We start from the raw sequence: 16,765 nt of genomic DNA on the forward strand, positions 1-16,765 counted from the left end.
CTCACGATGAATGGGGGGGCTTTGGCTGAAGAACCTCCGATGCCAAAGTTAGAATTTAGAAAGAAAAGTGTTTAGAGAGTTTTTGGGAGTTTTGCAAGAGTGTTGGAACTAGGTTTTTAGAGAAAATGGGGTTCAATATATAGAGCATGGCCGGTCCCCCTTTTGAGAAAATGTGGCCGGCCCTTTGGGGTATTTTTGTGTGAAATGGGCGATTTAATTGGTAATTAATGGATTAATTAGGAATAAATCCATTAATTCGCCAATTAACTCAATTTATATGGAATGTTTTGAAGGTTATGAAATAATTAACTTGTGGAAAATATAGGATGAGGATGGATGAAATAACTTTGAATTTGTTACTTATTTTGGTGGGCATCTTTGACTTGATTGAGGTATGATTGTCCATTGTTCGCGCATAGGAATCCCGATGTGTCTCGAGGGTAATTTGTCATTTTTACCCAAAAATCTATGTGTCATCTCTTGATTATTTTTGGCTCCACAAATGCCCCCACCCCTGTTGGGCTACCCACAGGAAAGGGCAATAGGTGTAGAGATATTCTTGCTTAAGGAAACATAAGATTGTTTCCTATTTTAATGTTGATTCTCTCTTTAATTGGAAATTAGATCCTCCTAGGGAAGGGAAATAAATTTCTTTTAAAGCCTATTTAAGTCCACCTAAAGTGGGTTATTAAATCAACTTTGGAGAGTAATTTATTCTACCCTATAAGAGAGCTTAGAGGATATTTGTTCCCCCTTCTCTTGCAATCTTCTACATCTTGCATGTGCAAATGACTGTCTTTCGTTGTTTTCTTCATCTTCTTTACGCCGCACCGAAGTAAGAAAAATTTAATTTTCCTTGTCTTCTTCTTGGATAATGCTGTCACAGGGCAGCCTTCGGGGTGGTGTGGCATGTTGGCTGGCAGGGGCCAGGAGTCCGCTTGACATGGGCCAAGGAGATATTGTGGCAGGGACCACTGCTTGGGCCGCTTGGCTTGGTTAGTGCCAAGGCAGCTTGCGCGGCTGGGGCGCGGTGCTAGGCGAGTCGCATGGTTCTTGTCCTTTAGGCTCTTGGTCCTAATATGGGCCAGGTCGGCGATTGAGATAAATGAAAAGGTCGTGGGCTTCATGGGCTGCTAGAATGTTGGGCATGCAGGCCTCTTGCCTGCTAGTCTGAAAGAAAAAATGAGGAAAAAGCCAGTATGGGTTGAGCTCCCTTGTTGAGTACCATGAATGGCGTTGACTGCTTAGTTTCGCTGGGAGAAAGGTGGGCTGCTCCCAAGATAGAATGTAAAAAGGATCGAGGCGGATGCATTGGCTCGTTTAAACGTTGTCGTGGAGCCTATTATGAATGAAGGTGGAAAGAAGAGATTTTCCCTGCCTGCTCAAGAGATGCCGGTTAAGAAAACTGAAGATTTCCTCCACTGCTTGTGAGGGACCGCTTACTGCCGAGAGTCTTGTGATTGACATGACTTTTTCCAATAGGAAGAAAAATGAGGTTGCTAAATCTGAGCATGTGGCGCCTGCCATGTCGAGAATGGCATGTATGATTGTTGATAGTATTGCTCAGTGTAGAGGTCTTGTCATGCCTTCAACACCCAAGTTTGTGCTAAGACGTCCGTTGGGAGCAAAATTCGGTTTTCCGTCAGAAAGGCTTGCTATTATGAATAGCGATAAAGTGGACTCTGCTGCTAAAGTGGCGCTAAGGCCCACTCCCTTTGTTGCTGAGACTGATTCACCTGCTGGGAAGGAGGAGACTATTCGCATGGGTAGCTGTGAGAAATTCACTAAGCATGCTTCTAGGGAGGCTACTGAGATCTGTGTGCTTTTGAAACCAGATCTACTTGAAGACATGGACGCTTGTGCCAAGTTTGTTGATGGCGTTTAGAAAGGTTTATTTGCCTAAGTTCCTTTGCGAAGCATACGACCTAATATAGAACGACTGCTCTACTTGTTATGATGCAGATATAGTAAGGTTGCCAAGGAGGTGGCGAAGACTATGGCAGCTGAAGCTTATTCCTCGACCGAGGAGATTAAAAGGTTGGATTTTGAGCTCGTTGCTTTGAAGGGGTCTAATATTTATACCCCCATTTCTCTACAGCTTGAGATCGCTTGCCAAGATATTGTTGACTTGAAGACTAAGCTTGACGTGATCCAAGTTAAGTATGAAAGTGTAGAGAAGGAGATTGGATGTTACATACCTCAGATTCAAGATCTTAAGTTTGCAGTTTCTGAGCTTTATTTCGCTATTTATGCAAGGGATAAAAAGTTGATTGCTTCTTATAATCAAGTGATTCACTAAGAGAATCGTCGATAGGCTTAAAGCCCAATTGTTAGAACTTTAAGGTGTATTGAAGATCAACGAAAGTCTGGAAAAGGAAGTGGATGAGTTGCAGCGCATCGATGTTGGTTTGCTCAAGGAGGATGAGCAGTTGAAGGGTGATAAGGATGAGCTCGAGGTTTCAAGACCTTCTCTATTTCTCCGGAAGACTTGCTTGGTTTTACTTTTGAGGCTTCCATTGGTGAAGTAGTTGGAGAAGTTGGTGCCCAGGCTTAAGCAGCCGGGGGTGAAGCGCTGGATAATGCCACTGCTAAGAGCGTCGGAACTGCTGAAGGTGTGGTGACCGGGTAGTCATGGGATGTTCAAGCTACTGAATTGTAGTCTTATAAGTAGCCTTTAGGATTTTCTTTGTTTTTCCTTGTAGCTCTTATTTTGCTTGAACTCCTTCGGCCTTTGCTAGTTGTTTATAAACATGCTTCCTTCGTTTTTCTTCATCTTCACTTCTTTTGTTCATGCCTTAACCTTTAGATTTTATAAACTAGTGGCAGGCGTGCTACTTTTTTATAAGCAAACAGGCCCGCGTAGCTTATGCAGCCGTAAGTGTTGGTGTAGAACTTTGCAAAGTTGTAAGCCATAGGGTTGGTAGCCGGATGCCTTACTTACAAAAGTAAACAAGTCTGCATAATCACTAGGCTATTACCTTTGACTTTCTCCAATTTTGTAGGTTGCATAGCAAGTATCACAACACTTTAGGACTTAGTGTAAGTTGTTCTGCACTTGGAAGAGCTGAGGCTTATTGACTATGTAGCATGTTGGCAGTGGATAAAGTTTCGTATATGCACACTAGCTTGTTTAACCTTTCATAATAATGTGCGATTATATAAGTCTATTGTGGTTTTACTGCTCGAAGGGCAAGTCGTAGGCAGTCTTTCGGAAACTGTAGGCTACCTTAGTGCACACAGTAACACAGCTTTAGGGTTCCAGGGCAGCCGTCTGTAAGGCGTACTGTGTAATGTGCCCCCTCCGTCTTTAGGGCCCGATTCCTCGCAGATTAGGCCAAAAGACCCAAAATTCTTCAGTTAGCTAAGCCTTGAAAAAGACCATTGTGGCTACTTCTAGGAATCCCGGCGTAAGCCATCATGCATCTAGTTATACTAGGGCATCCAAGCTCATCCATGTCTGGAGAGCATGGTTGGTCCCTCAGGGGGCGTAATTCATGCGATAAGTCCCTATGAAGGGCGCGGTCTTTTTTTGAAGTGCAGGAGTGATCAGTTGTTGTAAGCATGCAGCCGGGCCAAGTTGTGATTACTTCTGAATTCCTCATTGAAAAACAAGTGAAACGAATGAGAACTTAGCTGTAAGGTAGGAACTGCATAACAATTGGATAGTCCTCGGCTTATGAGGTGGTGCTCGTTGAGTTGCTTGAGTCTTTGGGCTTTGATGTAGCTGGAGGTCACATATGGTACTTCCTTAGATTGTAGGCGCTCCACTGCTTTTCGATCTTTTTATCGTTTCATGATGGCGAGGGTGTAATTACTTTTGTCGCCTACTCTGCTGATCTTGTACAGACTTTCCCTTATGGGATCTATCTTTTTGGAGCCTTCTCTGCGAGCAGTGATGAAGGCTTTTCTTATGACTAGATCTTCGGGCTGGAACTGCTGGATCTTGGCCTTTTTGTTGTAGTTGGAAATGAGTTGTTGCTGATAGGCTGCGATACGGATGATGGTCTGCTCGTGCTTATCCTCTAACAGATCTAATCTTATGGCCATCTCCTTACTGTTCTGCTCAATGCTTAGTAGTAGGGCGGTGATACTTGGCTTAATGACATTGGGATGAATGATTGCTTCTGAGCCAAATGCCAAAGAGAAATAAGTTTCATCGGTTGCTCGTCTTTTGGTGGTACGATATACCCATAAACATCCAGAGAGTTCGTTTGGCCATTTTCCCTTCTTGTTGGTGAAGGATTTCTTGAGGCAGTTGAGGATCATCTTGTTGGATGCTTCGGCCCGTCATTGCCTTGAGGATATCTTGGTATGGACATCTGCTGCTTAATGCCATACTTTTGGAAAAACTTTGCCACATCTTGGCCCACGAATTGTGGGCTGTTATCGGTGACAATGGATTGAGGGATGCCAAATCAGCAAATGATGTTCCTCCATATGAAGTGCTCTATGTCCATCTGAGTTGTGGTCATCTTGGGCTCTGCTTCTACCCATTTGGTGAAGTAGTCGGTTGCCACGATTATCATGCCTTTGCCCCTAGTAGTAGGTGGCATAGGTCCTACCAGGTTGATTGCCCACTGCATAAACGGCTAAGGACTCGTCTGCAGGTGTAGCTCGCTGACACGCAGTGCTGGTACATGCTTGTAGCATTGGCAACAGTCGTACTTTTGTACTAACTCCTTAACGTCTTGGTGCATGGTAGGCCAGTAGTAGCCTGCGTTAAAAGCCTTCTAGTGATTTCCACAAGCGTTTTCGTGGATTGAGCTTAGAACCTTCAAGTCATCGGGGGGTGCTAGGCAGCGGAGATGTGGTCCGGTGTAGGATTTTCGGATGAGAATGTCGTTCCACATGTAGTAGTGTGTTGCCTTGATTTAGAGCTTCCTAGACTCCAATCTTTTGTGGGGAATGTGTCATTGACCAGGTAGTCTACGATGGAATCTTGTCAGCATGGAGTTATACTAACCTGTGACACCTCGGCTGCTGGCTTCGCCTCTATGCTTGGCTCGTCTAGATACTCCAATGGAATAGAGAGTTTGAGTTGGTGATCGAAGGCGAAGCCTAGGTTGGCTAGTGCGTCCACGTGAGCGTCGTCTGCTTGTGGAACTTGAATAATGATGTAAGTCTGAAACGCCTCAAGTAATCTTGCTAGTGATTAGCTGGGAATCAGAATGAATTGCCAGCTTTTTCATTGCTAAGTCTTTTTCTATTCAGAGGATTACTAGTAGGGTCTCGTACTCTGCTTCATTGTTGGATGCTTTGAAGCCTAGAATGATCACCTGTTCGGGTATCGAATCGTCTGGGGTGACAATGACTACACCTGCTTTCGAACCTTTGTAGTTGGATGCACTGTCGACATGTAAATACCAAAAGTCTCCATCGGGTAGAACAGGCACGGCTAGGGCGTACTCAGCTTTTTTCGGGGCCTCGTTGGGCCGCTCTATTGCGTTGTGAATGCTTGGTAGGGAGTTGTGGAGCTAAGACCATGTTACACGTAGCAATAGATACTCAACTGCCGGTATTGGACCACTCTAGAGCTAAATTATGGAGCAAGGGTCGGCTAGGGTCGTGTGATGCATAACAGGAGGTGGTGCTCAACTGCCGGTACATGATGCTCCTATGTAGAATCTTTTGGGACGATGAAGACAAAACTTGATTTCGAATATGTCCTTTCAGTGTTCGTATGCCCTTGGCGTGTCTTTTGGGCCGAGTTGTTGCGTTTGTTAGAAAACTTTGCATTCGCCAGGGTCTTACGCCTTTATCATCGTGTGTCTGGATTGGGCGAAATAATGCCTCATGAGGATGACTGCATGCGTTTGAAGGTAAAACTTGAGCTTCCGGGTTACAACAACTATCATCAAAGTTGGCTTTTGAATTTCTAATAGCATCGAAGAGAGCTTTTAAACTGTAGAATACAGGTAGTTGGGCCCCCAACTCTTCTTGCATGATGGTAGAGCTTATTACTGTTTTTGATACCGTCAAACATACGAATAAGTCCTTGGCTGTTTTTGGTTTGGATAGTAGGGAGGTGATGTCGGGTATTTCTTCAAGTCCTTGAATGTGCATTGGCAAGCCTCGTCCCAAAGTGTATACTTCTCTGCCAGAGTGAAAGAGTCTGCCAAAGTTAGATCTTATTTCATGATCAATTTTCTGAATAACGGGTAGTCTGCTAAAAGTCATTTTTGGAAGGCTGCTTTAGTTATCGAGTCGTTGCACCCGATTATCATTGCATTCTCTGCTTTGAATCTCTTCACATAGTCGTGAAACGACCCCATTGGGTTCTTCTTGACATTGAACAAATGGTCAGACTTCTTTTTGATCAAGCGATATGTTGAATATTCTTTGGCGAAAACCAAAGAAAGTTCGTCGAAACTCCGGATGGATTGTGGCGGTAAGGTGTAGAACCAATCTTGCGCCTCGCCTTGTAGAGTGGTGGAGAATATCTTACACATGAGATCATCGTTGTTTCAATAAAGGATCATTGCGCTTCGATAGTACTTTAAGTGTTATCCAGGTCTTTATCCCTTTTGAAAGATGTGAAATGTGGCATGTTGAACTCGCATGTAGGCTTTGCCTGTCCGATCTCATCCGTGAAGGGTGACATGCTTATGTTGGTCATGTTCCGTCGTAGTGCCTCGTCGGTGACCTCATTTCTTTGGAAATTGCGTAATCGCTTGGTTAATAGTCTCTCTACTTCTTCCTGAATTTGCCTTTGTTAAGGTAGTGGAGCTCTCGGCTGCCCCCAGCCATGACTTGCCTGTCTAGGCTGCTATTCCATGTGTTTGGCTCGTCTATGCCGCGGATGCGGTAAGTGTGGTGTGTTCTTAGCAGGCGAGTGAGTTCTTCGCAGGCTGCCTGTTGAACTTGAACCAGATTGAGTGACTGTTTCTCTCAATCCGTCGTACTGCCTACTTCAATGTGAGGTGGAGGATGTTCCTTACAGGCTTAACCACGAATGAACACTTCGCCTGGAAGGTTGCTCATGTTGACTATCGGAGTGTGGCCCCAACCGTGAATGTATGCTCGTCTGTAGGCCTAGTCGAGAGTACACGCTCATTTGCACGCTAAGATGGGAGTATACGCTATCTTGGGGGCCTAATCAGGACTGTACACTGCCCGAACGCTAAGTTCGTGGCTGGTTGAGTGGCTACTTGCCAGGACACTGCTGGAGAGGTTCTTTGTCTGCCCTTGTCCTACTTTGGGACACCTCGTCTAGGGCACATTGCATCTCGGTGCGCTGCAAAATTGGTTCACTAAGGTCGTCTGCTGTGCGAAGGCGCTCGTCAACTCTATGACTTGTCGAGACAAGTTTTGTTCTCCATTTGGGTTAGAATTGCTTGGAAGGAATGCATATCTTTGAGCAGTGGAAGTGTGGTAGACTCCGGGTGCGAGATTTGAGTTGGGAAATGTCAAATCCGCAGAAAAATGTGGTGAAAATGCTCCTGGTTCGATCGTCGGTCCGAAAATTTGAAGCCGGGATGGTTGAACTAATCTTGGATTGATTTGGGCTGTTTGGAAGACCACGGGAGCAAGCTGGGCCACATGAGTGGGTTGCTCGGTAGGAACAGGCTGGGCCACGAGAGTGGGCTGTGCCACGAAAGTGGATTGCTCAGCTATAGCAGGTTGGGCCACGGGAGTAGGCTGCTCGATATGTGGCGCATGTGGGTGCAAGGCCAAGGCTCAGTTTGGCAATGCGTTGGGCTCACGTTGGGCTTGGGGTGACATGGCTTGGGCTGTGGCTTTGGTGCCGTGGTCCTTGGATGACACGGCTTGGGCTTGCTTAGATGGCGCGGCTCGGGCCGTGATAGTGGTGCCATGGACCTCATTGCGGGTGGTTACCGTAGTGGTCACCACGGTGGTTGCCATGGTGGAGCCTCATAGTGGTGGTGTCACTCCACTTATTGTCACATTTAGCCTCGTGGATTGCCGTGGTCCCATCTCTTGAATATTGAAATTTTCACTTGTGGAATTTTATAAAATTCTAGCCATTGTATTTCTCTTTTACGTTTTATCAAAGAATCTTTGTAAATAAAAAATTCTAATATAAGAACGTACGAAAAATATACAAATGGACAAGAAAAAATAGAGAAAAACCTTCTGTGCGAGAGTCTTGTACGAGTGTGTATACTTCAACTCTCAATGAAAGCACCAATTTGTGGATGCAAATTTCTTCCTCCTTGATCTTGGACAAAGTTGCACCTACAAAACAACTAACACCTTTGGTTAAGGCCAAAAGCCTCACGCGCCCACGATGAATGGGAAGGCTTTGGCCGAAGAACCTCCGATGCCAAAGTTAGAATTTAGAGAGAAAATTGTTTAGAGAGTTTTTGGGAGTTTTGCAAGAGTGTTGGAACTAGGTTTTTAGAGAAAATGGGGTTCAATATATAGAGCATGGCCGGTCCCCTTTTTGAGAAAATGTGGCCGGCCCTTTGGGGTATTTTTATGTGAAATGGGTGATTTAATTGGTAATTAATGGATTAATTAGGAATAAATTCCTTAATTAGCCAATTAACTCAATTTATATGGAATTTTTTGAAGGTTATGAAATAATTACCTTGTGGAAAATATAGAATGATGATGGATGAAATAACTTTGAATTTGTTACTTATTTTGGGCACCTTTGACTTGATTGAGGGATGATTGTCCACTACTCGAGTGTAGGAATCCCAATGTGCCTCGAGGGTAATTTTATCATTTTTACCCAAAAATCCACGTGTCGCTTCTTGATTATTTTTTGCTCCACGATAGGTATCTATATATGTGCATGTAAGCGATTATTATTATAGCTGACAATATTTGTGGAGCAAAAAATGGTCAAGAAAATTATGGAGGTGATACGTGAACTTTTGGGTGAAAATGACAAAATTACTCTCGAGGCACGCCGAGATTCCCATGCGCATGCAACAGACAATAACAGCTCAATCAAGGAAGAGTCAAAGGTGATCAAAATGGTATTTATTCAAATCACTCTCATCACTCCTTATCAAATCCTTATTCAAAAGGTAACTCACAATTTTCCTTTTTAATTTAGGATTAATTACCATGTTAATTGCAAGATATTATTTCACATAATACCTTGCAATTATTCACACAATTTCACCATATATGGCCAGTCACTATTCTCCAAATAGGGCTGGCCACACCCCTATAAATAACCCTATTCTTCTACTAAAAAGCTAAGACATTTGTTACCCGCAAACTCCTAGACACATTATTTTCATAATTTTAACTTTGGCATAAGAGATTCTTCGGGCAAAGCCCTCCCATTCATCATGGGCGCGTGAGGCTTTTGACCTTAATCTTAGGTGTTATTATTTTGCAGGTGCATTTTCGTCAAAGGAGAAGACGACGAAAATTTGCATCCACAATATTTATGTGTGTGTGTAAGCAACTATAATAAACAGCTAATAATCAATTACGTGCATGTAAGTGACTAGCACTAATAGTTGACAATCACCTATATACGTGTAACTACTGATTAACATGTGTGTCATATCCTGTAACATGGATGGTACCATGTTAACAACCCTACAATTCCGAAGTCATCAAATCAAACAAAGTCTCAATTGGTAGGTAGATTGAATATGTAGATATTTCATTGCGTGTAAGTGACTAACATCAACAGTTGACACCTGCTTAAGTGCAAGCAACTAACATTAACATATGCACACATTCATTTATATGTGCGTGTAAGTGACTTAATACTTATATGCATGTGTGTTGTATAATACTATAACATAATACCAACAACTCTAGAATTCCAAAGTCATCAAATCAAACAAAGTGGTCGGTAGGATATATAGAGATTTGACTGAGACTAAGGAATATTGAGCTCTATATAAAATTACTTTTCAAGGATTAATCAATAAAAAAACTAACGAAAAGTAAAAAAAAAACTTTAATTTTAATGAAAAAAGACAAATAAAGGTGTAATGAATAGTACCAAGGAAATGTAAAAATGTGGTTTTTCGTTCAAAGTGAGCAATACCGGATGTATTTCGTTAAAACTCCCTTAATCAATTGATCATGAACCTCACTACTTATCAATAATTAACAAACTACTTTGACAAAAGAATAATAATTAACAAATTAACTGCCTAACTGATCCTCCATGAAAGTTCTCACATAGCTTGATCTCTCCATGCCCAATTGCCTATTTTGTGAACGATCAATGTATGAAAGCATGCATGCACGTGTTATGTGTCGAATGGAGATTTGGGACCATTGCCCACTATGTTGTGTCGCTCGTATAGTCATGACTCTTCTATCAGGAAATAAGATCCCAGCCAGCCCAACACATCTTCCATAATCATGACTTTCTGTACCTCGTTCTCCATATCAAGATCTACTCCAGAAAAACCCTAGCTGTACTTTGCAATTGATATTAGTTAAATGACTAGTTCTCGATATGGTAGTATTGCATATTAGTAGTTCTTGGAATCTTACAACTGGTATTCTAAAGGCTAGTTCTACTCATGAGCTCTTAAAATTTTGTATTAGAGTCTAGTTTCATCACGCAATTAAGTTCAAACTCTTCAGAACGTGGTGCAACCTATAAACTGGAAGGTGAGTGAAGTAGCTATAAAGGAAGGAAAGAGTTAGCTATCGCCGAATTAATGTCGATAGAGGGGGCCAACGAGAGGACTTTGGGTACGAAAGCGTGCTTTTGGCACCCTTTCCATACAAGCCTGTTTTTTAGGGACAAGTTCTACATTCATGGCCTCTTAACATTCACTAAGTTGTGATTGAAATTCTTTCTATAAGACTTAACTTATCAAAAACATAACCCAACAGATTAAGCTCATGATCCACAAATCATACAAGTACGAAAACTACAATTTGATAAACACAAGAACCAAACTAACATGTAAAAGCAGTCAAAAAGAAATTATAAAAGACGTCAAAATAGCCCATGCCACCAATCTTCTATGCCAAACCTTCCCCTCTCTTACAAAACCATAATACTTGCACTAATGATAGGTCTTAGTCCAAAATCAAGTGTGCAAAGACCTATGCCAAACCTTCTCCTCTCTTACAAAACCATAATGCTTGCACTAACGATAGGTCTTAGTCCAAAATCAAGTGTGCGTTTTGGGAGAGTAGAGACCTACTGTATACACACGTTCAATCTACTTGTCTCTCCTATTAGAATTCAAGTGGAACACTGATAAGAAATCCTTATCTAACAATGAGTGCACAAAACTAAGATCTTATAACGTCTAGAGCAATTCAACACCAAATATACTATAACATGCATTCTCATCCTTATATTCTAACACTTTCACCATACCAATATCATAATCAGAGTAGTTGAATTTCTCATTTGATCTTTGATTGACATTTTGTGAATAAAGTGAGTAGTTTACTGTGACAATAATTACAATTGGGTGAATAGGAGGTATCCAAATGTGCACAATTGTCCTAGTGAAAATTTCCAAATGGACCTTAATATGTGCTTTATTAATCTTAACCATCTTTCACATGAGAGGGTCATATTGCAAATTGAAATAAGTATGAAACAACCACCACCACTATGTCAAAAATTTGTATCTGCATCCATAACAGGCCCGATGATCCCTCCAACATCCTAAAAGGGTAAGAAATATGGAAAATTAGGTCATTACTTGTACCATTTTTTGTATGCAGGTAATAATATTAATTAACACTAACGTTAAATGAGTTTAGCACTTTATCCGAACCTTTCTTTCCTCCACCACCAACCATGGGATCTTTTCATATATGATCTAGCAAGGAATACCACGTAAATTACAGTTGTGTGGTGCCATATGCATTTTTGGGGTGAGCATTTAAATCGAAAAAAACTCGAGAATTAGACTAGAGACTGAATAGTCTAAACCAATTCAAAGAAATTAGACTCGACTTGATTCGATTCAAGCCGACTAGTTACTTTATATTTATTTTTCACAGTTCTCTTTGAGTGAATGATTCTATGCTTGTTGCACAAAATTAATTTTGAAATTCTTGCACATGTTCTTCTTTCGTTTCCAAGTTTTAACCAAGGTGTTTGCTTTTAGTTGTTTTAATTTTGAGAAAAAATTGACTTTTTAGGATTTTGAATCTGAAACCTCTCTAAACGAGCATGAACCCAAATCGAGCTAGCCTAACTAAATCGAACCAAACTGACAAAACCGAATCATTCTTGAAATTCTTTGATTTAGTTTGGTTGATCGTCAAAGTAAAAGTAAAATTAAACTATTTATCTTCACTTGTAAATAAGAGGTTATATGTTCGATTCTCTTCAAAGATAAATTTGAACCACGTTATTGCTAACTCATTGTGAGTCATATCTCACTCCTCCACTTTCTTAGGTAAATAATATCATTTATTAAAAAAAAAAAAAAACACAAAACCGAATGAAACCGAAATACGTCAAAAATCCGGGCCTATAACATATCATTTGAAGAATGTATTTGAAATTCCGTATAAAAAAATCAGGGGTAAAACAGATAATCACCACAAAAGATGGAAGAGAGCCCCACCACTAAAACCGGATGCCACAGAACAACTGGTTCCACAAGAGGCCCAGATCAAAGTGACGCGTCACGTGGACCGTAGATCCAGTCCCTTCCTACAAAAGAATGAATGGTGGGGATTCGGTCGGGACCGAATTTGCAGTGCATTTAAGTCGCATTTACTTTCGGGGCAAATTTGTGGATTTCCAATTTTTGTTTATTCCGCTCGGGTTTTCGTGTCCGCCAGTCACGTCCTCGCCTTTATTGTTTTTTGTTTCCATTTCGAACCAACACCAAAGGCCCTCAAGGCGGGCAGCATCACTACCATCTGCAACTCATCCGAACCTCAAACCCCATATCTCGAATTTTCTAGGGTTTCGAGAAACAGGTGACTCTCTCTCCCTCTTTCCCTCTCTCTCTACATTTCGATCCGGTTGTAATCGTGTAATGTGCTCAAGATTTCGGGATTTTGCTGTTTGGTGGTCGATTTTTGATGCATTTGGTTTTGGGTTGTGATGTTTGATGTTTGATCGGTCTGTGTAAATTCTGGTAGATTTTTTCCTTGATCTGTTTGTTTGTAGGTGATGAGAGGTTTGCATTGCTGATTTTTTCATTAATTTTTGAAAAAAAAATATAATTTGTTTTTGTTGCATATTTTGGTAGAGCCGATAAATATTTATGAATTATGTTTTGATTTTAGTCTATTGTTTATAGTTATGCTTTTTGGTTTTTGATTTTCTTATTTGGGAACTGGGTTGGAGTGGATTTGATGTTATCTATTTGTGTTTGTTAACTTCAATCTCTGTTGTATGTGCACCAATGGCGATCAATGTCGATTTCTATGTAGCCTTCTGTTTGTCTGAGACAAGTGATAATTCCATTCAATGTGATGCATATTGTTTTAATTTTTGTGTTGTGGATAGTTTGGGTTTTTAAATTTTGTGTTGTGGGTAATTTGGGTTTTACAATTCGATGCTGTTTATTTGCTTGCAGGAAGTAGAAGATGGCGGACAGCGAGGACATTCAGCCTCTTGTCTGTGATAATGGAACGGGAATGGTTAAGGTATGCGAAACAGATTTCCGGCCCAGCCTTTAGGATGTATAATAGAATATCAATCTGTATGTATTTTAACTGGTATGAATCTAAGATGTTAGAAAGTGGATTTAGTTTGATTGAATCATCGTTGTATAGGCTGGATTTGCTGGAGATGATGCTCCAAGAGCCGTGTTCCCTAGCATTGTTGGCCGCCCACGACACACTGGTGTTATGGTTGGAATGGGTCAGAAAGATGCATATGTTGGGGATGAGGCTCAGTCCAAGCGTGGTATCTTAACCCTCAAGTACCCAATTGAGCACGGAATTGTGAGCAATTGGGATGACATGGAGAAGATTTGGCATCATACCTTCTATAATGAACTGCGTGTTGCACCCGAAGAGCACCCAATTCTCCTCACTGAAGCACCTCTCAACCCTAAAGCAAATCGTGAAAAGATGACCCAGATCATGTTTGAGACCTTCAATGCTCCAGCTATGTATGTAGCCATCCAGGCCGTGCTTTCCCTCTATGCCAGTGGTCGTACTACTGGTAAGCTATTCAATCAGATGAGATATTGCAATAACTCATTTTACTTTATGAAATTGTTTTTATGTTGCATAAATTGTTTTGGCCTTGTTGATAAACAAGCATTTTATGGTTCAACCTAAAATTATCGAAAGAAAAAAAAGGTATGATAGGTAACTACCTTTAAATGGGTTCACAGCAGATAAGATAGGCGTATGCAGTTTGGAATATATTATGAGTGATTTTGAAATATTTGGGATATAGTTTTATCTCTGAGAATGATATTGGGTAAAAAGATCATTTTGGGTTTGCTTAGATCAGCAAATGCTTATGGTAAAATTATGATATTTTGGGTTTGTGTTTGAATGGAAGTCCAGGTTGCTAGTGCAGAAGCCATTTCAACTGTGATTCATGTTTCCTACGTGCTTGTGTGCAGGTATCGTTCTTGACTCTGGAGATGGTGTCAGCCACACGGTCCCTATTTATGAAGGGTATGCTCTCCCACATGCCATCTTGAGGCTTGACCTTGCAGGTCGTGATCTGACTGATGCCTTGATGAAAATCTTGACTGAGCGTGGCTATTCATTCACCACCACAGCAGAGCGTGAAATTGTGAGGGACATGAAGGAAAAGTTGGCCTACATTGCTCTTGACTATGAACAGGAATTGGAAACTTCTAAAACCAGCTCTTCTGTTGAGAAGAGCTATGAGCTACCTGATGGTCAGGTGATCACTATTGGGGCAGAGCGTTTCCGATGCCCAGAAGTCCTCTTCCAACCATCCATGATCGGAATGGAGGCTGCTGGTATTCATGAGACCACTTACAATTCCATAATGAAATGCGATGTCGATATCAGGAAGGATTTGTATGGCAACATTGTTCTTAGTGGTGGTTCAACCATGTTCCCTGGAATTGCTGACCGAATGAGTAAGGAAATTACTGCATTGGCCCCAAGCAGCATGAAGATCAAGGTGGTTGCCCCACCAGAGAGAAAGTACAGTGTCTGGATCGGAGGCTCTATCTTAGCTTCCCTCAGTACCTTCCAGCAGGTTTGTTTCTCGATACATTTACTTAGTTTTCTTGTGCAAACTGCCCGTCAAAGAGATTCTTATCGGAAATCCGATTCTGTTTGAGTGCAGATGTGGATTGCCAAAGCTGAGTACGATGAATCCGGTCCCTCAATCGTGCACAGGAAATGCTTCTGAGAACAATCAACGATAGGCGGAGTGATGATAATGGAAAGAAAATGCTGCTTGCATTCTTGCTCTCTGGTTTTGTTGTCCGTTTTTATTTCGCTTTATGTTACTTAAAATGTCTGGACGATGACTTTGTAGGTTTGCCGCTGGATTATCTGTAATTTTGCTGAATATGTTTGTGTTCACAGTGATCATTGACTAATCCCTCTGCAAGTCTCTTGGTAGAATGTTGATTCTGTTTCATCTCATTTTTTCTTGCTTATGAAATTGGAAACTTTAACGAAAAACTCCCGATACTGTTCATTTTAACGAAAAACCATATTTTTACATTAAAAAGTCAATCCAGGTACTATTTACTTTACTCTATATTTTGTTCTTATCGTTAAAACATAAAGTTTTCAAGTTTTTTTCATTAGTTTTCTTTATGAAATTTCTCATGTGCTAATGATGGGAATTATTTATCGACCATTTGGTCCCTTGCTTCTTTCTTTTATTCAATTGGGACACTGAAGAAGAACGGCTGATAGATAGCTAACCCGGATTACGTTTGTAAAGGGTTCGACTTCTTCCGTTGTAACCGGAAAGAGACTAATCAGTGGTAAGAGTTTCCTGGTTGAACGAATGGAAAAAAAATGAAAAAAAACTAAGGTCCTGTTTGGTATTCCATTAATTTTTTTTTATAAATCTTGAAAACTCGGATGAACTACTCATAGCACGCATTTCGTATTTAACTTGGAAACTGTTTCAAATCTTAAGGGATGTAGCCATGTAGGCTAGACAACCCAATAATTTGTTTGTACAAAATCATCAGGTGGTGGTGGCTGAGGGAGGAGATCCGGATTGGGATGGTAACTTACATGAAAAGGGGTTAGGTTAAGTTTATTTTATCTAAAAATCATACTATAACTTTATTTAATGAAAAATACTTAAATTTTAATAAAAAAATCCTTAAATTTTAATAAACATGACAAAAGAACTTAAATTTTAATGAAAAATACATCATTTTAATATTAAATTTAAAAAAAAAATTGACGCATGGGACCCACACGTCCTCACACATACTGTTTATGAAGCATAATAGTACTACATTGTTTATGAAACTTAATACAGTGTTTATGAAACTTACCGGTACTACACTGCTAATGAAATTTAACGGTACTACACTGTTAGTGAAATTTAACGGTACTACACTGTTAGTGAAATTTAACGGTACTACACTGTGTATGAAACTTAACGGTACTACATAGTTTATGAAACTTAACAGTATGTATATTATCTCCTTTGCCTTAAGTAGGTACGAATGAAATCTACATATATCACATATATATATATATATTATTTATTATATACATGAAAATACATCTTACGAGATTATAGTATCAGACGTGTGTTTATGTTATCTTACTTTATCAAAGGCCTAAAAATAGGTGTCATCGTTGTTGCATTTAGCTAAATCATATATAATATAATATGTATATGTATTTTCATATACTTTTTCTTATTTAGTTATATTTGGGAGGAAGCAGGGGAGGGAAG

At 40.6% G+C, this 16,765-nt stretch overlaps 1 protein-coding gene across 1 annotated transcript; it reads left to right on the top strand.

Moving 5' to 3' along the window:
- Positions 1-12,617: 12,617 nt before the first annotated feature.
- LOC114819919 (actin-like) lies at positions 12,618-15,456 on the top strand. Its single transcript, XM_029089583.2, has 5 exons — positions 12,618-12,858; positions 13,464-13,533; positions 13,663-14,056; positions 14,469-15,082; positions 15,173-15,456. The coding sequence occupies exons 2-5, from the start codon at positions 13,474-13,476 to the stop codon at positions 15,236-15,238; spliced, it is 1,134 nt and encodes a 377-aa protein (XP_028945416.1). The 5' UTR covers positions 12,618-12,858; positions 13,464-13,473; the 3' UTR covers positions 15,239-15,456.
- The last annotated feature ends 1,309 nt before the right edge of the window (positions 15,457-16,765 follow it).

Source organism: Malus domestica, chromosome 12, assembly GCF_042453785.1.
Source record: "Malus domestica chromosome 12, GDT2T_hap1".
NCBI classification, from domain to species: Eukaryota; Viridiplantae; Streptophyta; class Magnoliopsida; order Rosales; family Rosaceae; genus Malus; species Malus domestica.

Bases quoted from the DNA above. Each gene is read 5' to 3' on its own strand.
- LOC114819919 (XM_029089583.2), top strand. From the start codon at position 13,474: ATGGCGGACAGCGAGGACATTCAGCCTCTTGTCTGTGATAATGGAACG. The intron at 13,534-13,662 runs GTATGCGAAACA...ATCGTTGTATAG, and splicing joins ATGGAACGGGAATGGTTAAG to GCTGGATTTGCTGGAGATGA. The intron at 14,057-14,468 runs GTAAGCTATTCA...GCTTGTGTGCAG, and splicing joins TGCCAGTGGTCGTACTACTG to GTATCGTTCTTGACTCTGGA.